Here is a 25605-nt window from a genome sequence, read left to right on the forward strand (position 1 = left end):
ATTTCCACAGTTTCCGTTTATTTAGAAAATGGACTTTCCATCAACAACCGTACGGTCCTCGAAATTCAACAGTTAACCGCATAATTGATTTCAATGAAATTAATATAAGGAATTCTTTGCCGAAAGATAAAAGCTTTCGCTCCGGAATGAAAATTGGTGTGGATTTAATTTGAAAGAAACGAGCAATCTGATATAAAAATAGGGTATTTGATCACAAATCGTAAAATCCTCACGCTGGAGATGTTTCAATAACAATTCATTTGGTTAAATTTTTCAAACCAGATATCCACTAATTTTCCCTTCAGTGTTAGACTGAAAAGTTTCGTTTTTTCGCAAAAACTCACTGACATAAATTTCATTGATTAAAATTAACCACGTTGTCAATTGATTTCGCGAATCGATCAATCGCAAGAAAACCGATTTCTCTAAAAATGACCAATTTTGCAAACCCTCTTTATCCGCGTCGTCGAATAGGAGAACAGAATTGAAAACAGCGAGGATCATGAGCGGGTTCGAAATGGCCTGGAACTCCCCATACATGTACACAAATAAACGGCTCCTCGGGTCGCTTTCTACCGTCTCTCAGAGAATTAAGCCAGGACCAGTTTTAAAACCTAACATCGAATTCGTTTCCTCCGATCGATCGGAAGACCTTGGAGTCGTCTAAGAGCTTAACGATGTCGGTTGACCGAGGATCGTACAACACCGTAATCGCGTTTATCTCATAGGGGGTGAATAAATATTTTCCGAATGATTCGTCACCGCTAAATCCAGCTCTTAGTTTTTCGTCTCGAGTTGCTGGACGGCTACATACCGATATTCGGAGAGTGTTTCCAGCGTGGGTTGTGGCTCTTTCGAGCGGATGGTGGGCGGACGGATGGTTCCCCATGGTATCGATGCCTTTGGCTCAGGTAGTAAGTCGGGGGAAATATCCGAGGACAGGTAGTCGGTCAGTCGCGTTTACGTTCGTGTCGATCCGTGTTGGAATATATATATTTTCCAGCCTTCTCAGGGACGCGAAGCTGCACAGGTGCGGCCGGTTGCGTTAATCGAACGCCAACCGCGCTCAGTTGTCAATTCGCGAAAACTGCAACCGCCGTTTCACGCCGTCGTCATCGGAGTGCCCGATAGCCAATTTTGTCACTCCGATTCCCGTTTCACCGACAACACGAGCCTCGGGGATTCGAAACTCACTCTCGATCACCGTCCCTCGACACTTGACCTCGTCGACCTTTTCCGGCCTCTTTCTTTCTAAACTTCACGAAAAACGTCACAACTTCGAAGCCATTCCCGGCTGCCGCCCACCGCCTGGGCTTCTTCTATCCGTACTGACAAACGGGAAACGGTCAAACTTGGCTCACCCAACCTGCCTTTCTTACGATGACGTCACTCAAGAGTCACTGCTTCACCGCCGGCTTCTTCTCACTTACGACGCGATTCCGTCGTTCGAAATTTCCAATTCGAATACCACCCGCCGTTAGAAATTTCAAAACCGAATCGCGCCCGACGTTCGAAATTTTGAAACTGCACTTGCTCCCGCTGTTCGAAATCTAGGTCAATACTGTTGAAAACTTGACTCAACTTTGCCGTACGAGATGTCAAACCTTGAGATAATACCGACGTTCGAAATTTGAAAACTTTGCTTGCTCCCGCCCTTCGAAATTCGATAACTCGGCTCGCTACCACGTAACGGTTTTATTCGAACGCCCGAAGCGACGTTCCGTTGTCATCGAGACAGTTCAAATATTCGTCTGCGATAAACAAACGAGTTTTAACGATCAATTTTGAATGTGAAATTCAGGTGATCGGCATTCAGATTCGAGTGGCCGTTCTTATATTCGGTTTGCGCGAGTTTCACTCGCCATTTTGAAGACCGAACCTCTTTCGGTAAGCACCTGTATCGAGTTTATTAATCGTGCAACAGCTGTCACGAAACCTCTGCTCTGAAAGTGTTCCCACGTTTTTCCGTTGGCGCAACGTTCCGCTCAGTTCATAATACACTTCCGGCGACCCCACCGGAACTCGGAACTTCGTATGATCTCTCGCTGGACTAATTATTCAAACAATCGAACGCAAATCGAACAATTGATATCAGTATTCCCAAATGGTAAAGAATCCTCCTTTCACATCTGCAGAGATCTTCTCCTCTTGACTTACAAACTTGGTAATCAACCTTTTATTGCTTTCGTTTAAATCGAGAATTATTGCGAACGAAACCGACAACTGTAAACATTGAAATTCACAATTTCATTAACTACACTTGACGTTTATATTCCAACCGCATCCGGGAGCGTCGTTTGTTTTCCGCTTCATAGTCTCTTGTTGTTTTTCTTTTATACCGTTTCTTTACAATGTAGTAGGAAAAATAGCAATATATCAGACTCGGAGTATGAGAAATTCACTTGATCGAACAACGAATATCGACGGTCAATCTACGAACGATTACCGCTTTCACGTCTCGGTGAATTCCGAATTCCGGATTCGAACACGACAAGAACGACACTTTATACACGAATATCACACAAAACACGACAAGATGGAAATTGGACGATATCGAACCGTTGAGGCCGTTTTCGATGACGATTAACGGCTGAACCACAGCAGCCGCCGCTGCGTTTTTCCCCCCAAACCGAATGCGGTACGCGTACCCAGAATACTACGCGGCTCGTTCGACTCGATTCAAACTTGTACTCCACGAGGCGTTCTTTCTGCCTGCTGCCCGGTTCTCGTTGTAAGAACTCTCGGTAGTGGGGGGAAATGCCGGCGAGGAGTGGGACCGCAAGGAGGGGCGGGGGGGGGGGGGGGATCGGCTTGGAACGAGAGGTCTGATCCCATAGCCTCTCTTGTTCCCTCCACACAGAGCTATTTATAATATCGTATAACTCGCATTTCAGTTACGGTTGCATACATACCTATGTAATATATATGTATAGGTATAGTTACATTCTCTCGGCACGCATCGTGTACCTTGTACCTATCGGTAAATATTATACCCATCTTACGGTAAGGTAACGAAGAAGACTTACGGAATGAAACACAGAAAGTGAAAGTATAGATGTGAAAATTTTTTCAACAACCGACAAATTTCGACAATGTCTTTCATAGATTGTAAGATACATCGGTTTTCGAAGTTCGTTTTTGTCTCGAGTATCAATTTTTTTTCTAATATTGTAAACGAGTATTTTATAGATATTAACAATAATCAAAAACAGTTTCTCTGGCGGAAAAAGATACGCGCTGAGGAAACTTTTTATTTCAGGCACACACCTTGGACGAAATACAATTTAACGGGTTTCGAAAATGAATTGGAAATTTTTTGAAGTGAAATATTTTTTTTCAATCTCATGTGGTATTTACAAGAACAATAATAAATTAGAAGATTACGAGTATTCTTGACGATTGTCAATAAGTATCTTATGAACGGTGAAAAATAAATCTATCTTCAGGTATATTTCAAAAATTTTAATTTCTCGGTAAAATTTTGTACGTAAATAAAAATTCAATAAACTTTGAATAGTTTTCGTTTTATTTCATGTGAAATTTATAACTGTAGTATTTCATAAAATAACAATATTATGCGGCCAGAATTTTGCTAACATTCCTGAGAACAAGAAAAACTTTGAAACATTATTTCGAAAAACTTCAAATTTCATAGTACATTTACCATATAAATTGAAGTGTTACCGCAGATTTCAAAGACGAAACAGTGAAAAAAATTAATAAAATTCTCAATCAGTGTTTCATAAAATGATAATAATAATAGTAACGACAACACCAACAACAACAACAACAACAATAATAATAATAATAACAATGAACAAGAAATTTGTGAATATTCGTCAAAATTATCATTTTGAAAAATATCGATGTGGGTAGAAAAAGCTTCTGACACACTCAGACTTTCGGTGCGTATATTCAGAAATTTCTCCAGTTTTTAAACATTTTTCTGGTTACGATTCTGTGAAGTTTAAGGAAACTCATTCGCAATCACCTTCCAAAACTTACTAGATTCTTTCAGTACAGCAAAGGTCTTCGAATATGTCGTAGAGGTTCTACCAAACATGTTATCCCAATATGGTAATTAATTTTTCGGTTCTGCTTTGACCTTAACAAACATTCAAAGATCAAGAAGCAGAAAGGAAGAAAAAAACAGTAAACAAGTACAAAAGAATCCTCTTCGTTATTTCATATTTGTTCATGATTTTTTTTTCTTCTCTTGTCTTTTCGTTTCGTCCATTTAAAATTTTTTGTTTTTTCCTTTTTTTTTCCATCTTTCCTTAAGCAGAGAACGTCAATCGGGGGTTTTTGCAGAGACTCCTAGCGAAGGTTTCACCGTCGGTAAAGGACGAGGTGAGCCTGCCTCCGTTTAATGATGGGGAGAGAGAAAGAGCGAGAGAAAGAGAGAGTGAGAGTTGCGCAGCTGCCACGGCAAATGGTCGTACATCTGCTGAAGAACAGAAGAACTGCATCCAGCAAAGTCTAGCTAGGCGAGTGACGTTAATACCCGGCTTACAGACGTGCCTTCCTACCTAGAACTTCTTACCACGCATTTACTTACCAACAGAAATATAGCGTAACTCTTCAGGGGTAAGAACCCGCGTTGAGGGACGGAAATCGAGGCCAAAAAATGTGGAACCAGAAAGGGAAAATTGTCAAGTGCGAGGAGTGAGGAAAAATGCAAGGGGGATTAAGAGAAAGGGAAGAAAACTGCAACTGTTATACTCAAAAACCGATTTGTACAATTATTTCGCACGGCAATTACTGACACGCAAATTTGTCAAATTTTGAACAAAGTGATAACGTTATATTATATATTGTAAATTGGTAAAAAATTTCTTTGTCTAAACACCAGCGGAAAATTCAAGTAATTCAATTTAAAGGACAAATTTCTGTTACTTTAATTCAGTGTTGTCAAAAATGGTAATTGAAAAGTCGAATATTTGAATGGAATAATTGAAATATTGCTAGAGATTTTCTTTACATTTTTGAAGAAGAAAAAACTGCTGCGTAAATCCCACGCAAGTACGCAAACTCGATAATTTTAATACAAAAACCGAAGAATGTCGAATTCATGATATTAAAATATGTATATATTCTAAAAAATAAATTATGATTGCGTTTTGTACTATATTTATGAATTCAACGTAAAATTTTGGTGTGCATTATTTTATTGATTGAAAGTTTAGTTTAAAAATCATCGAAATTGTAATTGGTGTCCCTTCTATTCTTGAAACACTGTGTGCACGAGCAACAAAAAGCTGTTCTTCAATCTCGAATAGACGAAAATTGTTCCCTCTTCGCCTGTAATATCTTCATTACGCAACCAAGAATGCACAAATGTAAACCTGATTGCCTACCTGAGGCGCAAAGTGGCCGATTCTCCGTCGCCAAATTTCAGTATTCCTCCAGCCATCGAGTTTATCAGCTGTCATGTTTTCCGCTTTACCGCACGACTTTCACCGATAAAAAATACTCGATTGATTTCTGTCTTGCAGTGGAACAACGGATGAATAAACTAAGTACAAGTGCCACGCAGCGTGGATTTGCATTTCTGGCAAAAGCGCGATCGCGATTGACATCGAGCGTTTTAGTTACCCGTTGCTCTGCTGCGATTGCGTAATATTTCTCTAAAATAACCAGTAAGCATCGGATGAGAACCGGATTTAATGAGCCAACTGGAAAAATCAAGTTATGTCCTAACAATGAAGACGATTGTCTTTTAAAGCAGGGCGGAGTCGAGTGCCAGACTAATTGAAAGGCGCAGATCGCTGGTTTAATTATTATTATGCTCGTGCAGTAGGCATACATTTCAATAATTAGAATCTTTCTTTGAATGAGAGAATGAGAGACAATTGTTATTCCTGAAAAGGTTTTATTGTTTGTTGATATTCTTTGTTTTTTTTTTTTTTCACATCACAAAAACGCGAGTCTTTAAGAGTAATTTTCATCAGTATAGAATGGCTGTAGTTTTTGTGTTGGATTTTTTTATCGATCGATTTTCAATTCGTAAATTTTGAAGTAAACTTACAAAACTTTGATAACTGCAACAAGTAACCGAAAAAAAACATTGAATTCATAGGCTACGGTCAGCTGTCATTCGAAACTATTCATTTCACATAATTCGAAAAATAGAGACAATCAAACGACGAGCAATTTGTTTTTCAAAAAAAAATAAAAAATTCAACCTTTAATTGCATTGCGGCAGAATCGTCAAAACTCTAAGATGTTAAATCTAGAAACTTAGAAAAATCTATCCTTCTGTTTTTTTTTTTTGCTCATTAGTGTAGCTGCATCTTCTTCTACATCTGCGCGTTTATTTCGAAACAACATTTTTCAACCTGTTTGAAATAAAATTTCGAGTTCTTTTCAACCTCTTGACGTCAAATTTGGTATTGGCCTTCAGTATATATCCGTCTATATCCCGAACCTCAGGTATTACGAAATTATTATTATTACCGTTTTTAAAAACTCACAAGCTCGGAAAAAAATGGAGCGAAAAATTAACTTTTTCTTTAAACAGTGATATTTTTTTAACTGTCGACTGTTTTTTTTTTTTTTGCTTTCGGCCGTAATAACGTTCTTATTGATCATGAAAATTGGTTTATTATAATTCTGTTTCGGATGAATAGCAGCATTGAAATCACGTCAACCGCCCCAACCCGTATTTTTTTCACTGCAATATTCAGAGGCCCATAACTTTTTCAATTTTTGCTATTTTGCATTCAAAAAATATTCTTATAAGTTCTTGAAACATGAATAAAAAGACCTCAAACGATCCTACGAAATAAAAAGGTTCTAAAAATATTTTTTTTCATTTTTCTATCAAGCCCAAAAAAAAACGCCCGAAATTTAGGCCTCTAGACTGGAAAACCTCCTTAATACGTTAAAAATTAAAGTAGAACTGGTTTTTTCTAAGGGTCTAAACACGCATTAGTTTCTACAATGTACACGGCCAGATTTCGCAAGATCGTACGATTTCAAAAAGTTTTGTATAACTTCAGAGAATCAACATTATTTTATAATGTGTTATAGGATTTCGAAAGATTTTGTACGATTCCACGCGATTTCAAAGATTTCAGACGACTGTAAAGTCATCTAAATGGGGATTTCAAAGGATTCCAAAGGGTTTCAGAGACTTCGATTGATTACATAAGATTTCACGAGTGGTGCATACCAGATTTAAAAAACCGTCTGCCCCTCGGATTTCCCACTCTATTTCACTGTTTATGATTCTTATTTGTAACTTATAATGTGTCTGAGAGCTTCTTACTTAAACGCGCTGTGCAATATAGCGGGATATTGAATCTAATAATAGCCTCGGCAGGTTCTTCCTTAATAGTTAGTCAAAGTCTGATGGGAAATTAAATCAATGAGTTCGTAGAAGCTACGTTGAAATTGCACAACAAAGCGTTCGTGCGGTAGGCTGCAGAGAGTTACAACGGCAAAGTTCGCGAAACCATTAATATTAAACGCGGAAGTGATCTACATGCCAAATTTCACCTTACGTATAGGATTTCTCAACTTTTAGGCTTGTCACGGATTGTTCAATCACTCAATTAATGTAACAAAAGTAGAATCAGTCTACAAAATTGTTATCCGAATTTCATCCAATTTTTCCATGTAGGTACTGATCGGAATTCTTTTACTTCTACTCGTTTCATCATCCGTTCGATTACCAATTTGAAATTAGAATCGCGTTTATAAAGCTTCACCCCATGGAAACCCCATCGCATATGGTGCACTGTATCAAATTACCACATGGTGGTGAATTCCCATAAGTTCCGTCCGACAGGTAAACCGACATGTGTTCCTCGATATCGAAGCCACCCCATGTTATCACCACTTTACCTGTGTCCCATAAAAGCAGTGCAACCTTTATGCATTTTAATCAATTTCAAATCGTAAAGAAATTTTGCTAAAAACCGAGCATTTCAAACAAAATTTAGCATTGAAAGTTTGTTCAATTTATTCTCAGTGGTTTGAATCGGCAGAAGATTTTTACGTCCGTCATTCCGTGACGCATGACGTCCGTCTTCCCCATATTCTTGGACCATCTCTTGCTAACTCTTTCACATTCTTTCACAGTAACGTTATCGTCTCCATCCGGTCCTCCTATTTCTATCCAGCTTCACGCCATTCGCCTTACTTCGCTAATTCTATTCCCCACTATTCTGTATTATCGCAAATTTCGTAGACTCGTACTCTTTGCCCCAAGACACTTCTATTCCATCGTCCATCAAGTATGCTTCCAATCCACCTTTCATCAAGTACACTTATATTCCAACGTTCGTATAATCGACTTCAACTCCAACTTCCAATCAATAGCGGTGGTTCGATAAACGCTCTTCAGATCAACCCTCCTCTATCCGGTAGCGTCTTACTGCCGTCGCGAGAAGTGATTGGTGGAACTTTTCTCGATAGGTAAATCCAAAATTTGTCAACATCCGTGATATCTGTCGTGCCACTTGCATCGGAAATTATCTGCAAACAATTACCATACGCGCACCAGCGTCATAAGAATTCTACTACGTCAGTCCTCTCAGAGTCTATATTCAATCCTCTCGAAGTTCAAGTGCAGGTGCAAGTAATCGGGTGCCACATCTCCGATATCATCGTGGTCTCAAAAATTCCGGCTACTCAATTCAAGAAACTGCTATTTCAAGCCACAGCGCCGCTACGCAATTTCATGTGTAATTAAACACCACACATCCAATCCCACTGCATAAACAAATATCGCAACCAGTTCAACCAATCCCGTTGTTATGAACCTGGCGATAAACAGCATGTACGAGATTCATTGAAGCGTTTATCTTTCCCTGGACCCCCAAAGGATCAGGCAAAGCCTTGGCTCAGTGTGACCAACACCGACACACCGATATCCGAGATAACGTCCCTTGGCCCCCAATTTCTACAAGCTTCCATCACCACGCATTCTTTCATGAACACGTTTTTCATCTATCTGTAAGTTTTGTTATAATTAACCTAAGGCTGATTAATATTATTCAATACCACACTGAGAGACATTTTTAGTTCCGGTTACCGCTCAGTCCTTAACTACTTTCATTATTTACCACAGTCGAAAAATATTTTGTCATCGAAAAATAATTCTGGAATGAAAATATCACGCAACAGACTTCGGAACTTCTGTTTCAATTTTATTATTTGATTACTGAGTAATATCAGACATCGCTTGTATCTCTCCCCCTCTAAAATCCCAACATTACACAAGTGTGATATTTCAACAATTTCCTCGCACGTGCAGAGATATTTGTTCATTCCCGAGAGCAAAGAGATCGCATACCGTATCATCGAGTCGTCGAGTTAATTATTGGCAATAATTATTTGTAACAAAAAGGGTAAACACAACATCTACACACTAGAGTCTCCTTATACATCGTGCATGCAGAGAAGAAACTTCTTATTCATTGTTTGTAACGTTATTAAATTCCATTCTCACTATCCGCAATAAATTAAGAATTAAATAAATAGAGGTAAACAATTGTTAGATCTCGGGAATTGATAATATTACACGTTTTCTTACGATTTATTTATTATTTCGGCAGTAAAATTATATAAGCTCAATTAGTTTAGAATGGAAAATAACACGATTTAGGAACCAATACTTGCTTTGACGTCAAACAGTCACATGAATGATTTTCAGGCTCGTTTTTCGTTGCGAAAATTTGCACAAGTGTGGATTTTGTCGATTCTTCGTGTATATAAGCGGTAAACTTGAAGCTTACGAGTTACAGTCTAATTCGAGAGTCAAAGTTCTGACTGCAAGCGGCAGCAAATCGCTATGGCAAAGTTCATAACTTTTCTGGGGTTGCTTTTCGCCGTCTACGTGAGTTGAACAAGATAAACTTTAACGAAACTTGAATTTTCTGTAAGCAGGCAATGGAAAACATTGAAAATCGAACTTTGATTGATACGATTTCCAGGGCGTTCAAGGTACAAGTTACCAGGAACTGTACGAATTTGCCAACGAGAAAGTGGAAGAGTATTTCGAAAATGAAATCGATCCATCTCTAGCGGAGCTGGAAGGTATTGTCGTAAAAGCGTATTACATCACTGAACTTGTCCAAGCAAGGCTGAACTCGAGCTGGTCGGAAATGGTTGAAGAGGTAAGTGCTGAAAATATATACAGATGTAAAAACCGTATAGCCACAATATGGAATTTTTAAAAGAGCGAAAACTTGATATCGTATAGAATTTGAAAGTGATGAAAGTCAAAGTATGAAGAAGTAAAATATTAGAAAGGTCAGAACGTAGAATATCAAACTATAGAACAGTCAGAATTCCTCTCGATAAAATAGAATCTCGATTTTTCCGTTTCACGTTTTGACACACTATATTTATCTTTCTGTATTTTTACCTACTGTATTTTCAATTTTCGGCACTTGAAATTTCCAGATTTTCAAATTTTACGAATAAAATGTTCGCATCTATGAAAATTCGATATTCTGGTCCTACCATGAATCAGTAATTCTAGTTTATTACACCTACTCGAGGAAAAGACGCAATCTAAATGTCGAAAAGTTTGACGAAAGTTTTGACCAAAAAATTTTGCACGTTTGACAGTTTGACGCGAAAGTCGATGCGCTGACAACTGGAACCTCGGCTGACGTTAGCTCGTGCGTGTCCGCTTACTCGAGTGAAAAAGCGGAAGCGAGTAAAATTTTGGCAAATACAACCTCCTGTGTGAATGTAAAGAAAAATACGGTTACCGAGGTGTACAGTACGGTCAAAGCTGACATAACATCATTCGTAAGCGATCTGGAGGAGGAAACTACATCAACTTGGTCTTGCAGCAGTTCCAATATATGGACAATGTGGAAATGCGTGAAGAGCGTGAGTAGATTCAAATTTCGTTCGCTACATGACACAGTAGACATCTACGTTAAATTAAACAATATTTGAGTAACGTTGCTGTATTACTCTTTGGTATTTCATTTGCAGCTGTAACATTGCTGGAATACTTACCAGCAGTATTGCGACAACATTTTCATAACCCATAAATCTGGCTGGAATATTTCGACAAATTTGATTTTCAGCTGCGATTTATTAAAAATATTGAAGCAATGTTGCAAAAATATTTGTGCATTGCATAATCCTATATATTGCAGAAATGTTGCTGTATTTTTATACCGCAGCAATGTTTCAATAATATTTTAATCCTGAAATTGCAGCGACAATGTTGCAGGAATAATGAAGCAGTATTCCAGTTTGGGGTTAGGTTCAGAATGTTACATAGAGATATTGCAGTGATCATATTACAAGGCTGTGTTACAATACTTCGTGTTAAACTAATTCGACGGCCCCTAATAAAATTCACTCAATTTTACAGAGGCTGATTATAAAAGATCCAACTTTGGCGTGATGATTTATAATCCAAGTAACTCTACGGACTCCGATGGTAAAACAGTTATGTTCTATGCTTATACACACAAGTTGACTGTTTTATCATCGGGGTCAACTTGTGTGTATAAGCATACAACATAACTGTTTTATCATCGGGGTCTGTAAAGTTACTTGGATTATAATCGTCACACCGTAGTTGGGTCTTTTTACCAAAAACGGCTGGTTCTTTTTTCTTGCAGTGCGATTATTGCATAAAATTCAATTCAAATAGGCTGGAATCGCGCCATTGATGCGTCGGCTTGCAGAATAATCAAAACAAATGCAACGTGCACGCAAAAAAGTCATTTTTTCTAAATTTTCATGATTTTCATGATTTCGTCGCATTCTATTACTCATAAACAATAAAACGCCAAATGAACAATCTGTTACGCAGCATCGCTTCTGAGACATATTAATTTTCATGTCAAAATCGACCGAAGCATCTTGTTAACCACCTTTTCTCAATCTTACCTTAAACTAAACGCTATACTAACAATGAAGTCTTATCAACATAACCATAAATCTGAATTCGGTTTATTTTCGTTGTACTTACAGTACATCAGCTCCCTTGAAACCGAAGTTCAATCCACCTACAGCACTGTGACGAGTCAGGTAACGAGTTTTGAGGATACGTACAGCGATTTTGGAAGCTCACTGGAAGATTGTGGCGTCACTAGCGTAGAAGCAACTGTTTCTACCCGACTGACTGAGGCTTACAACACGCTGGAGAATTGCATTGCAGACTTGTAAAATTACAGTTCAGCTTCAAATAACAAAATTTTCGGAACGAATACGCAGCATTGAAAGTTTTGTAACTGTATTGAATAAATATATCAGTAACTGTACGTATATAATGTTCATTAATATCTTCACGGCGGATTTGCCCGTAAAAATGAGACATAATAACAGAATTAACTTCACATTGGCATTGGATTAGTTCACAGATGTATACATGATTGAAATAAAACTGGTGCCTTTTTCTTTTTGTCTTTTTTACACCAGTTGTGGTGTTTTAGGTTATTTATGTTTTATTTTTCAATCTAACTTTACATGCATCTAGTAGAAACTAGATAACCATATTTATTGTCATTGTCCGTATTGCCAAGAAAACTTATCCTTTCCTCATTCGCAAAGTACTCAAGTATCGTATCAGCTGAATTTCTTTTTAGAGCAACATTCGTATTAACATCCAGGTTGATACGTATGTTTGTTATTATTATTATTGGAAATTAAGGACTAATGAAACGGCATTGAATGATTCGTTCAAGAATAAAAAATGGCATTTTTCTTTTTACCTATATAGTTTACGTCATTATTAAGCTGTAATAAGTGAGGAGTGGATTTGGTTCAAGACAAGTGAAATTTTCGAATCATCCACTCTAATCATTTATTGAGTCTAATTGTAAAAAATTCCCTAAGTCAATTCTCTTCCTGTGAAGCGCATGTTACCAAAATATTTTTAACTTATAAAAGTCAATTTTTTAAGCAAATTCTTTTATCAAAAACTGGTAATTTCATTAATCTTTTGATTTTTGGTAATCTGTTCAAGGACGTACTGCTTGATTTTTTCAAACCGATTAAGAGTTCTTTGCTTCGTGTACTCGCAGATAGTTCGCGTATCGGATATTCCGGGCAATTCTAACCTTTCTGATGCTTCCGTAGTCAATGCTCTACATTTTTTTCACAAAATCATTGAACCAAAACTCACGAACCCCAATTTATTCGGAGGATGGTAGCAATTTAATCGTCTAACCGTTTTCATTCCCAAAATTTTTATTGGAATATCAAGGAATATCAAAATTAATTTGATGCCCGTATCTTTTTGCAAAACCCCGAATATTTTTGCGGCACGTGCACTCGAAGAAAAGTTTATTCGAAAACAAATTTCTCATAACCCGATACATTTTTGTATTCCTATTACGTAGTTGAACAGTTTCGCATTTAGTTAACAAATGATAACACCTTTATCTTACTTTACTTGACATAAATGAATCTGTTTCTTTTTTCAGCAATACCTACGTTTGGTTAACTATTTACGGCACAAAAAAGTATTTGAAATCATATTTATATTTTGTTTCGGCTAAGAAATCCAATAACTTGAATTTGATAAATCGTTTTTATAAATTAACTAAATTCTTCAAAAATATTATTTTTCAAAATCTAGAAGCTTTTTTATGCAATTAAACGTAATTAATTCGATGAGTTTGCATAAGCTTGCAAGTCAGATTGAATGAGAGGATTTGAAAAGAATATTTTTTCACAAGAAATAACTTTTCTTTCTATCCACGCTTGCGACCGCGGCATAGAAAATCAAATCATAGCATAAGAAATAGATAATAAATATATCCGCTCAATTCATTCAAGTCCTTATTTGATCGGAATTCAAGGGCGAAAAAGTTGCCTTTTTTTCCGTCGGATTTCAGTTATGTTATTTAAACAGAATTCGATAAATCGTGAACAAAAAATAAAACCTATCTGACACTTTTTTATTGAGAACAGAAATTATAGACGCTGAAAATAGCGAAGTGAATATTCATTAATTAATCACTCATTCTCAGCGAGTTACGTTAAATAACAATTTCAGTATGTCAGAACGTCTGTGTTTGATCAAGTCAAAGAACGTGAGAGAAGTGCTTAATTGAGCATAAAAAATCGTCGTACTTATCACGCGATAAATTCGTGTCCCAGTTAATTGTGCCCGCGTCGCAAAATAACGCCTAGCAGTTTTCTATGATTTAAAAAATAATGTACAATACAGCGTTGAGCAAAAAATGCTAAATTGTGAGAAATTGTGCAAAACTACGGAACGCAGAAATTTACCCACACCATAATAAAGTGAAGCACGAAAAAATTCCACCACAAACTTTTATTGCATGCATATGGATGCATTCAAATATTACGTATTTAACATTATTTTTTAATTGGGGGGGGGGGGGGGGGGGCACCAACCGTCTGTTACGTAACTTTATTGAACGCCAGAAAAATTGAAATTTTGATTTTTTTTTTCTTTTCAATCAACGCTCGAATACCCGAGCTTAGCTACAAAGTAAACATTTGTTCTCTTGAACAGGCGTTCGCAGTATCGTCTTTCTCTTTCTCCTGCCTAAATTTAGAAAAAAACAATTAATCATCGTATTAAAGATTTTCATGTTTCACGTTAAGCAATTATACGTATACGTACCAATTGGTGCTAAGAGGGGGTAAAGGTCGGGGAGGGGGTGGGTGGGTCTTAACTCAATTGTTACGGTCTGTGGCATGGGAAGGGTCCCCCTCCATCAAACAGACCGGAACAAACGTCACGTCATATTTGAACACTGCGTGTATGAAAATCGAGCAAAAAGTATTTTTTCGCATATCGGTATTTGTAATAAGGGTAGAGAAATATAAGCGAGAATTCCGTTCCTCGTTTCAACTATTTTTTGAAATAAAAATGTTTGTCGGTCCCGGTATTATTTCGATTGAATAATAGTTCAATGATTATCGTTTGAAAGAGAATCGATTTTTGTAACTTAGAAATTAACTTACCAACTTTTTTCCGTGTTAGAACATTTTTATTTATTTTTATTTTTTAACCTACATTTGCCTTTCCCATTCCCATTCCGAATCACTTTTTAGTTTGTTTATAAACTTTTCAGAATCATGTATATTTATCGTACGTTTTCGGCCATTTCATAGAAGAATTTTGTATCGTTTTTGGGAAAATTTTAATTACGTTGATAACGTCTGAGGAATTTCAAGAAGTTTGACAGAGTTACTGCAAAAAAGAAAAGCCTCCGCATGTTCATTGGAATTTGTTTTTTTTATCAAAAATCTCCGCAAACTACGAGTTTTCATTCTTCTGACGAAAAACTGAAAAACTGTAGGTAATTCATCTTCTGAGTAAATTCAGGTTAGCGACATCTAAGATATCGTTATTTTCATTCTTGAAAACGGATAAATTATCAAGGTAACTCGTCTCATTCGGAAAATATACACAACCGTTTTCAATTTTTTCTTTCCTAGTTCGAACATTTGTCACGATGATCGTTGAAGAATTTCCATTGTTCCAATAATTGCTGGCTGCAAAAATTTTCTAGACACCATTTTTATGGGATCAAATCAATTTGTATCAAAATATGAACATTACATTTTTAGCTAATAAATATTACCAACGTTGTTTTATTGACAATCTGTGCGATCTGAGCAAAGACGATAGAAGCGTTTTACTACTGTTACGGTTATTTGACAATCGAAATGTTAAACATTTGGAAATTCAAGAAAAAGTTTACCAAAAAGATACCCATTATTGGACCCAGTCTTAACTGTTCGTTTTAACGCTCGGAATTTTCAGATATTTTTTCAAACAAATCAAAAGCGTCATACTTTTCGCAAAATTATTTTTATAATTTTGACGCACGCTTTTTCAGTTGTAACCTTCTTGTACATTGTTTTAGTTTGATTTTTCCAATATTGTATTTAACGACACAGAATTTGAGTATGTAAAATATTTTTCATACGTTTGAGATTGAACATATTTTTACAGTTGGAAAGCCGATATCTGGCTCAGTTGTGTTTACTTATAGCGCGACCATCTTGTTTAACTTATTTCTCATATTCCAATTGCAAATTGAATCACGCAACCATTGGAAAAAAAGAAGTGATCACGTAGCACGAACTTTAGCTGCGAAGCGATGATATCATTCGTTGCACAGATGGTAGAAAAATTTTTCGTCAAGTTTCGCACACGTGTTCAAATAGCGTACCACGTCGCCAGATTTCTCGAAAATAGATGAAGGCCTACAGAATTTCAAGAAACTCACACGTCGTCCGAAAACCATCTTCTGAACAGTTTTCAAGAAAAGCTGGTGAAAATGGAAAATTTCAAAACTGCCTTGTGCCTTCGGCTCATCGCCTATGGGCTATTCCGCGTCAACCGGATCAGTCATCTCTCAGATATTTTTTTAATTTGGCACGTGGATTGTGTAGGGGGAGTTAGATTTTTCTGCCAAAGCGCGAATCTCATAATGCAAAATTCGATTTTTTATCAACAATAACAAATTAGACTCCCATTTTTTTCAAGAATTCATAACTTCGGCAAAAAATTACATACAATATTTTTCTTTTTTTCAAATTACGCGGAAAGTTCCACAGAATTTTAAAAAAAAATACGAAATGGTAAAAAAAAGTTGTTATCAATTGTTTATTTAACAATTAATTTTTCAAAGATTCTTAAAACAGTGACTGAGACGACTGAAAATTTTCTTTAAAATTCTGACATGTTCCTTGAACTGTACTACAACCTGTGAATCAATTCCAGAGGGGTGTTTTTCTTCGTTTTCGAGTAAAAAATCATCAAAGGTGTCGATGCGCATGAAGTCTCTACGTAATGGCGGGCGGCCAGTTGCCGTCCACCCCTACCCCGCGGTGGCGTCGCAGCGTTATTTTACAGTCATTTTCACGATGTAGGACACGATTGGAGAATCTGAAAAAAATACTGTACCTTCACAAGGCCTGCTCAAAGCCATAAGTGAAGTCTCAAGAATGTGTTTTTCACCCTTTTTTTATTACAGAGATTCAAAATCTGTTATGACGCATTATGATTCACGCATGAATTACGGACACAGGTCAAGGGTTGTTCCAGGATATGGAATACCTGCACCTGTGCGTGCGTCACCTAAAACCTTTATTATCCAGGTAGTCCGGGTCACCACCTCGATTTCGCGAAGGGGTCATTTGGTCATTCTATTCTTCAATCGGTTGAAGACACGTCACCAAATGTCAAATAATAGAATTCAGGCAAATAGATTCGCTAAAATCAGGTTAACTGAATTGCACCTGCATTATGTTAGCCCCATTGGTGGAATTCGACCAATCAGAAGGGTTGTGGGGTGGGTGAAGCACTATTCTGAACGAATATAAATTTCGAGCATTTCAAAATGCATAACATTCAATCGAATACCAGTGTATCGATCAGTGCAATATATCGTCTCATTCTTTACACAAGTAATTCATTTCTGAAAGCAATGTCTACAATAGTTGTGAAACGGTGCTGTAATCCTTTCCAAAGGGTTGGCCATAATTGGGTGCGAAATTTGGTAAAGCCAGTGACACCAGCATTACGGAAAAAGTTTCCGGACCTAGGAGAATATGTGTGCATGGATTGTCGAATAAAATTGTACAAATGCAACACAATTACTCCATCTGATAAAAACGAGGTGATTGATATGAATCATAATTATGCGAGTGGTGACGATCTTGATTCACCTTCACCAATTAGTGAACAGAGCAGTGTGAAAATGTTTCTCGAGAATGATATCGGGCAATAATTGTTGTGTGATATGAAAGAATTGTTTATCAACGCGAATTGTGTCGCGGAGAAAATTAAATATCTCACAATGACTCCTCGTAGTTGGTCCATCAGAGAATTGGAGTTACAATTTGATTGTTCACACAGAATGGCTCGTAAAGCTAAAATATTGCAAAGTGAGCGTGGATTTGGATCCTCCCCAGATCCAAGACCATCTCGCACTCTTTGTGATGATGTTGTCTCTCATGTAGTGGAATTTTACTGTTCTGATGAGATAAGTCGGATCATGTCTGGTCAGAAAGATTTTGTCACTCTTCGCGATGTGGATGGTTCAAAACATCAAGTCCAAAAACGATTTGTTTTGTGTGATCCGAAGGAAGCTTACGCCGCGTCCAAGCAACAGCATCCGAATGATAAAATTGGTTTCACAAAATTCGCGGAACTCCGCCCAAAGCAGTGTATTTTAGCTGGACCAACAGGAACACGTACAGTTTCTGTTTGCAAAATACACTAGAATGTGAAACTTATGTTGGTGGCGGTTAGCTCAATTTGTCAAATATTCAAAAGAACGTACCACGTTTTGATAAAACAGATATCGTGTGACTCTCCGAATCCTTTGCGCTATCTCGGTTATTGTAGTAGTTGTCCAAGTTTTGATATGGTTACACATGAAATGGAAAGTTTATTCGACGATAATTTCGTAGAAAGTATCAGTTACAAACGGTGGACTCGTACGGATCGATCTGTTTTAGAAACGGAAACGTTCCTCGAGGCGCTAAAGGAACAGACGATAGCCCTCAAGAAACATGATTTCATCGCTAAACAGCAAAGTGCGTATTTGAAAAACAGAAAAAGTCGTCTACAACCAGGGGAGTTCTTAGTTTTGGGTGACTTTGCTGAAAACTATGCATTTGTTGTTCAAGATGAAATTCAAAGCTTCCACTGGAATAACAATCAAGCTACCATCCATCCTTTTGTTGTGTATTATGTTGAAAATGAGGACTTAAAGCATAAGAGCTTCGTTACTATCTCAGAAAATCTACAACATAATTCAGTCGCGGTCCATCTGTTTCAGAAGAAACTGATCAGTAAGCTTTTTGAGTTCTTCGGTAGTGCAGTTATCAAGAAAATGATTTATTTTACTGACGGTGCTAGTGCACAATATAAAAATAAAAGTAACTTCATCAATTTGACTCATCATTTTGACGACTTTGATGTCGAGGCTGAATGGCATTTCTTTGCAACGTCACATGGAAAAAGTCCGTGTGATGGCATTGGTGGAACTGTGAAAAGATTTGCTGCACGTGCAAGCCTACAGCGGCCCAATGAAAATCTCATTTTGACTCCAAGGCGATTATTCGAATGGAGTGTGAGTGCGTTGAAAAATATCACATTTGACTTCTGCAGCAACAGCGAACATGAAGAACATGAAAAATTATTGAAGCCGCGATTGAACCAAGCAATAACGGTCGAAGGCACTCGACGATTCCATTCATTTTTACCTCTGTCAATAAAAACTGTAGAATGTAGGGTTTACTCTTCCTCTGATGAGCCATTCACCCGTAAATCTATGCGCTAAGATAGCCATGTAAGTTATGACGAAAACTTTCGCTCACATTTCTAAGTTTAATGCCCAGTTTGATCAAAGATTATTAGATTGTATCCATAGAATAAGCGATTTATTTGTATGAAATATATAATTGTAAGTGCGTTCATTTCGCAGGTTCCACATCTCTTCCGGGGGTGATTATAAGTACTAAAATAAGTAGCAAGTTATGTAAATATTATCATTTATGTGCACTCTCATGGTGTGTAACCGTTATTTTGAATCTCTGTAATAAAAAAAGGGTGAAAAACACATTCTTGAGACTTCACTTGTGGCTTTGAGCAGGCCTTGTGAAGGTACAGTATTTTTTTCAGATTCTCCAATCGTGTCCTACATCGTGAAAATGACTGTAAAATAACGCTGCGACGCCACCGCGGGGTAGGGGTGGACGGCAACTGGCCACCCGCCATTACGTAGAGACTTCATGCGCATCGACACCTTTGATGATTTTTTACTCGAAAACGAAGAAAAACACCCCTCTGGAATTGATTCACAGGTTGTAGTACAGTTCAAGGAACATGTCAGAATTTAAAAAAAAAATTTCGGTCGTCTCAGTCACTGTTTTAAGAATCTTTGAAAAATTAATTGTTAAATAAACAATTGATAACAACTTTTTTTTACCATTTCGTATTTTTTTTTTTAAATTCTGTGGAGCTTTCCGCGTAATTTGAAAAAAAGAAAAATATTGTATGTAATTTTTTGCCGAAGTTATGAATTCTTGAAAAAAATGGGAGTCTAATTTGATATTGTTAATAAAAAATCGAATTTTACATTATGAGATTCGCGCTTTGGCAGAAAAATCTAACTCCCCCTACACAATCCACGTGCCAAATTAAAAAAATATCTGAGAGATGACTGATCCGGTTGACGCGGAATAGCCCCTATACAAATTTGACCAATAACTATACAAAATTCATCAACAATATAGTTTTAAAACTTTGCAAAGTCAACTAGTGACCGGCTTCTAAAAAAAAAATAAAATCTAATAAGAAAAAATATATGTATATAAAAAATTGAGTCCTAAAGACGAGAATACGAAACTTCTTTGAAAGTTGTGAATCTCGAGTATATTGAGATGTCTTGACAACTTTTTACATTTCCCCTATAAAAGTCGATGGCAAATCTTTGAAGCACGGAGTTTTACAAGATCTTTTATCTAAACCCTGAAAAATGCTCGTATTGGGTAATAAAATTTACTATTTGTTGCACTGTACATGAGCTTTACTGAACTAACATCCGTTTGAATAGGTGCTTTCGAGATTTTCGGAGGAACCAAATTGCTCGAGTCTTTTTGAGATTTTCAAAAGCACCCAGAGAAGAAAGAAATTATTTCTGTTCTAATTTTGCATAAATAACCTTTGCTTTTCTACACGGAGAGTCTTTTGGTATGAAATGTTTGCTTTATTGTTTATCCATAATGACAATAGATTGTAAGAATTTAAGGATAACTGAGGTACTGTAACACTCATTTCCGCAACAATAGGAGATCATAGTATTTCTACATTAATTATTACAATCTTGACTAGCAAGTCTTAGTACTGAAAAACAATTTGCAAACGGATTCGTGGTACCGATTCAAAAAACTGCAAAGATTGCCTCGGTTATAAAGGAATAATAGAATAAATGAAAATTAATTTATTACATTTCATGCACCTTCGTTTAAACAGTATTACTAAGTCACCGTATCAAATTGGCGTATGAGGCCTGAACACTCAGATATTTTTGTATTTTATTTAACCAAGGGCGGCAGAATTGCGGCGTATTAAATTAACTGGTGCCAATTCACGCCTTATCAACCAATTTAATACCCGCTGTACATTTTCGCAACATTTGTATAAATATGAAATAAACATTTCTGAGTGTTCACGTTTGATTAAATCCAAATTCGTATCAGCGGTTCGTCGAACACGGTCTTACAACAGGTCTTCCAAAGGCGGGGGTGAAGATGAGTAACCAAGGTTTTTGCGTTTGAGGAATGGGCCCCACCACTGCGATAATTCTGTTTTTTCTACGACCGTGTTGTCGGGTATATAAAAGACGCCGAAATATCGATACGTTAACTCTGTCCTGGGATCAGTTTCTGAAAGATTCCTGATAATATCTGCAGAAAATGGCCAAGCTTCAAATTGCCCTCTGCTTCCTGCTCGTCGCCTATGTGAGTTCGATCAAATAATACGTACGAATTATCGCGAAATTTTCAAACTTCCGATTTTGAAATCTGTGAAAAGTGATGCGATGATTATTGGAGTTTATTTACACGAAATTAAATATTTTGTCTTCAGCTTATACTGGTTCTCTCTCGTATCTGCAGAAATAAGTTTATAATTGTTCACAAATGTTGCAGTTATACGCAAAAAGATACACTTTGAATCTGTGATATGAGGATACATATTATCCAAAAGTTGAAGTTTTCATATTGATGAAATGATGTTTGTAATTGTTAACAATATTTATAGGATTTATAAAAATTCTGTTGCAAACCGTTCGAGCATAGAATCTTACACTTTCTCTCACCGTTCCAGAAACAATGGATGCCAAAATTTCCTCATTTTTAGACTTGGGTGTTCCCAAAATTTCACCGTTTATAAATTGCAGATTTTTAGACTGACGGTCGCCCGATTTTTTCGCATTGGTGGATTCCTAAATTCTCGCAGATATCCTCAATGAGATAAATTTTTTATCAATTTCTTCTATTAGCAGCTGAAATAATGAAACTTACGTCGCGAATAAATGTAAATTCTGCAATTCAAGATACCGAGCCTTGATACACTTTAATTTGCATTCATTTGAAAATGTTCGTAGCTTAGGATTTGTAACGTAAACAAGAGTGAAGCTTTCAGATATTTCGGTATTTCCGTAACTGTAACGACGATGTCTTTCATAAATTCGATAAATCAGTTGCAAATCATGAACAAGAAATTACACTGGAATAAAGGCACGATCAGGAAATACGCGAATTAAAAGAATCTGGTTTATTTTTGACAAAATCTTTCTTCATTTCAAAGCTCTGATGTTCAAACATATAATTTCCAGACCGTTCGAGGCGACGGAATATTTGGTATCAGCTCCGAGTGGTGGGAGTCCTTGTCGAAAGTAAGTATATTCAAAATTCCAAATTTTCATATTGCATATTTTTCACGGTGCCATGTATAACTGTCCCTCATATATTCCAACTGCACCAAAATGGTTTTGCATAAGTTTTTCATGAAAATTTAACGCCGCTGTAACAGGAATGGGAAGATCTTCTGGATCTTGTTAAAAACACGGCTATCACCAATCAAACGTGCGTAGAACAGTCTTGGGACATAGAAGAGCTGTCTTCCTCGATTCAACTGAACAGCAGCGTATCATGCCTCACAGAATTGAAAACTGCCGTCGAATCCGAAAGCTCAAGCGATACCGCGTTATTGGAGATCATTGACGAGCTGATAGAAATTTTCGAAGAAGGCTCGACGTGTGCCAGCACTGAAGATATCTGGGCCTACGTCGAGTGCTACATAAATGTGAGCATATTTGGATTCCATAGATCATATACTTGTAAATCACTTCGAGATCTCTCAAAATACATCAAGTTTCTGCCCGAGATCGAAATCAAGAAGACTAAAGACCTGGAGACTAAACTCGGGTCGTGGGGAGAAGCTTGCATATGGTAGCCGCCTGGTGGCGCTACTGAGCGTACCGTACTTGCGCAATGGTTACTGCGTAATCAAATAAGTCAAAATAATTCGAGCCCCTCCCCCTGACTTGAAACAGACGAATGTGGATATGCGCGGTATCGGATTACGCAAGTATTCTACGCTTAGCAGCGCCACCAAGCAGCTGCCATGTATTAGTTCGCCTCAAACTGCGGACTTGAACGGGAGTTCGGACTCCTGGTCTTTAGTCTTCTTGGTCGAAATATTACCAGAGATATCATGGTGATGCAGTTAAGTCATGTCACGGCAATATTTCTGGAATATTGCATCATATTCGTGAAATATTTCAAATTTTACAAAGCTGCGTTGCTCCTATATGTCTACAATATTACTTACTGTATGAGATTGTATTCGATTCGAGGTGAAATTGTATAAACCATGTTCGCAGACCATCGTGAACGCTATCAAATACATCCTGAGCAATTTTACCACCGAAGTAGTCGCGGCTTGGGAACTCCTGTACAGCAGTGATGACATTAAATCCATAGCAGGAAACTGCACCGAAACCATCATCGAGACAATAGCGGTGGCGAACTTCAAAAGTGCTGTCCAAGAAACAGTTGAATGTTTAGAAAAATGGACGAGCTGAAATGGGGTATCTGACCGCATCTCATCTGTACTCCGACCTCGTTCAAGCTAGATATTACATCTGTGTGAAAGATATTCAATAAAATTTTACCCCCAGCATTAAATTAGTCTTCTTACAATCACATTTCACTCTTGATTGAATTGCGTTTTTGCATCATCTTTAACGCGTGTATCACCGACAGCCTTCGTTTTTTCCCATAATCCAGATTCAACCTATAAGAATGATTGCAAATTAGCTCCATTCTGATGGAAAAACTTTATTGTCAGATTAGAGGAAGTACAGTTAATTACAGTAAGTAACAATTACTCCGAAAATTCGTCTTTATTTTGCTCTTTCGCCAAATTCTTTATTCTGCTTAACTCAATCAATGAAATCTTTTGCAAAGGTTTTCCGCAAAAACCTTCTTCCGTGGATCAAGAATCTGAAAATAATTTGTCGATATTCCTGTAACGTATAATTGTTTCAAACTCCAAGTTTGTACCAACTTGTAACATTTACTATTATATGAATATCGTGCAATAGAATTTCAAACGCGATCTGTTCAAATTTGATCTGGAATTTTCACTCATACTTTCACGGAAGAAGGATCTACTTTTTCACACGCTTATAGCTGTTTATCTTCTCACATATTTCTGCTGTCGGACACTTCACTCCCTGATTAGCCTGATGAAAAAAATTCTAAAAGGTTATCGATTTGTTTATTGCATCATTTTGTATTAAAAATTATTAGAAGAGTTACGGACGAAAATGACCTCTGATTTTAAGAAGTTGAATTTTTGATCTTTCTTCTGATACCTACGTTAAAAAGAATGCGACAAATAGTTTTGATTAATTTCCCATTTCCGTCAACATTGTTATCACACAGGACTTATCAATTGCACTTCCAACGCCCAAATCATTTAACCGCATGCTTTTATTAAGACTTCTATTAATTTACAAATTTACAATTTTATAACTGCAGCAGAAGTTGAATATAATTAAAAGTAAAAATAAAAAAATTTCCGTTTTCCTGAGAAATTTTCAGTCACATCTAGACTATCGATCCGGTTGTAATGAGATATAGCCTAAAACTTGGTCAGATGTTCTAGCTATCCACAGGGAAAAGAAGAATCAAAATCGGTTCAGTAGTTCTGGAATTATGAGCGAACGTATGGACAGGCAGAGACAGAGACGTTGAGTTTTAATAGGCATACCTACGTAGACATGACAATTAGTTTAGAGACGCCTGCAGTCAGTCAACCACGCAAACTTTAGAGTCGTGCGGATGCGCAAGATTTAGGCGTTTTACAGGTAAATATTCCCATCTGTATCAGACGATCTTGTTAATGTTTCGGATTTCTGTTGCAGAGTCATTTACGATTTGAAAATTCATATCTTTCGTTCGCTACGACTCGGAAACAAAATTTTGAAACAAAACTGCCCTCGTCAAAATATCAAAATGACAGGTTTATCTGTCTAAAGTAATTCCCTGAAGTATGGCCTGCCTATTTGGTAATATAATGCCTTGGTGTTTTCTGTCATTGGAATCTTACCCGCATTCCACGATATCGAGGCTGGACCATACAAATCATATCAGATCTTTTTTCATGGGATGAGTTTTGTCAACAGTTCCAATACCTATCTGAAAAAAATTTATTGATGGTTGTCCCTTCGTTTACGTATATTTTCGAGTCGAAATAATGCAGCTAAAGTAAAAAGCGTGTAATTTTTTTTCTCATATCTAAGTTTATAGATTATGTAAAAATAATTCTTTACTCGGTGAAAAATACTCATGTTACCAGAATAATTTCAAATGTCATAAACAAAGGTATATATGCAAGTTAAGCACCCGATAATGCAAAGTTGTAATCTTGAAAACTATTACGTTTCCACTGTAATGGGCATGCGTATAACTTTTGATATAGTTTTGGCGAAATTATGAAAAAAACCAAATATCTTATCGTTAGTTGAAAAATGTAGAATCGAAACACGTTGAAAAAAAAATTTTTTTTTTTGCCCGCCGATAGACTTAATTCACTCGGGAAAAGGT

General features: G+C 36.9%; 3 protein-coding genes across 5 annotated transcripts in view; 2 read left to right on the top strand and 1 right to left on the bottom strand.

Annotated features, from left to right (window-relative positions):
- LOC124176943 (protein numb) overlaps positions 1–25605 on the bottom strand; it is a 97117-nt gene that overhangs the window by 38628 nt on the left and 32884 nt on the right. The window contains exon 1 of one of the 3 annotated variants that reach the window (XM_046558847.1): positions 815–2692. The exons of the other annotated variants lie outside the window; for them this stretch is intronic. Coding sequence (XP_046414803.1) covers positions 815–889 — 75 coding nt within the window. The 5' untranslated portion in view covers positions 890–2692. Of the gene's footprint in view, positions 1–814; positions 2693–25605 lie in introns of those variants that run through there. 3 annotated transcript variants of the gene reach the window in all.
- On the top strand, positions 9710–12245 carry LOC124176946. Its single transcript, XM_046558857.1, has 4 exons — positions 9710–9844; positions 9942–10124; positions 10582–10851; positions 11956–12245. The coding sequence occupies exons 1-4, from the start codon at positions 9800–9802 to the stop codon at positions 12148–12150; spliced, it is 693 nt and encodes a 230-aa protein (XP_046414813.1). The 5' UTR covers positions 9710–9799; the 3' UTR covers positions 12151–12245.
- LOC124176948 lies at positions 21302–23679 on the top strand. Its single transcript, XM_046558860.1, has 4 exons — positions 21302–21447; positions 22326–22385; positions 22523–22795; positions 23376–23679. The coding sequence occupies exons 1-4, from the start codon at positions 21403–21405 to the stop codon at positions 23574–23576; spliced, it is 579 nt and encodes a 192-aa protein (XP_046414816.1). The 5' UTR covers positions 21302–21402; the 3' UTR covers positions 23577–23679.

Source organism: Neodiprion fabricii, chromosome 2 (genome assembly GCF_021155785.1).
Source record: "Neodiprion fabricii isolate iyNeoFabr1 chromosome 2, iyNeoFabr1.1, whole genome shotgun sequence".
NCBI lineage: Eukaryota > Metazoa > Arthropoda > Insecta > Hymenoptera > Diprionidae > Neodiprion > Neodiprion fabricii.

Coding starts and splice junctions, on each gene's coding strand:
- LOC124176946 (XM_046558857.1), top strand. CDS start 9,800: ATGGCAAAGTTCATAACTTTTCTGGGGTTGCTTTTCGCCGTCTAC. Junction 9,845..9,941: donor GGTTGCTTTTCGCCGTCTAC/GTGAGTTGAACA, acceptor TACGATTTCCAG/GGCGTTCAAGGTACAAGTTA. Junction 10,852..11,955: donor TGTGGAAATGCGTGAAGAGC/GTGAGTAGATTC, acceptor TTGTACTTACAG/TACATCAGCTCCCTTGAAAC.
- LOC124176948 (XM_046558860.1), top strand. CDS start 21,403: ATGGCCAAGCTTCAAATTGCCCTCTGCTTCCTGCTCGTCGCCTAT. Junction 21,448..22,325: donor GCTTCCTGCTCGTCGCCTAT/GTGAGTTCGATC, acceptor TATAATTTCCAG/ACCGTTCGAGGCGACGGAAT. Junction 22,796..23,375: donor ACGTCGAGTGCTACATAAAT/GTGAGCATATTT, acceptor CCATGTTCGCAG/ACCATCGTGAACGCTATCAA.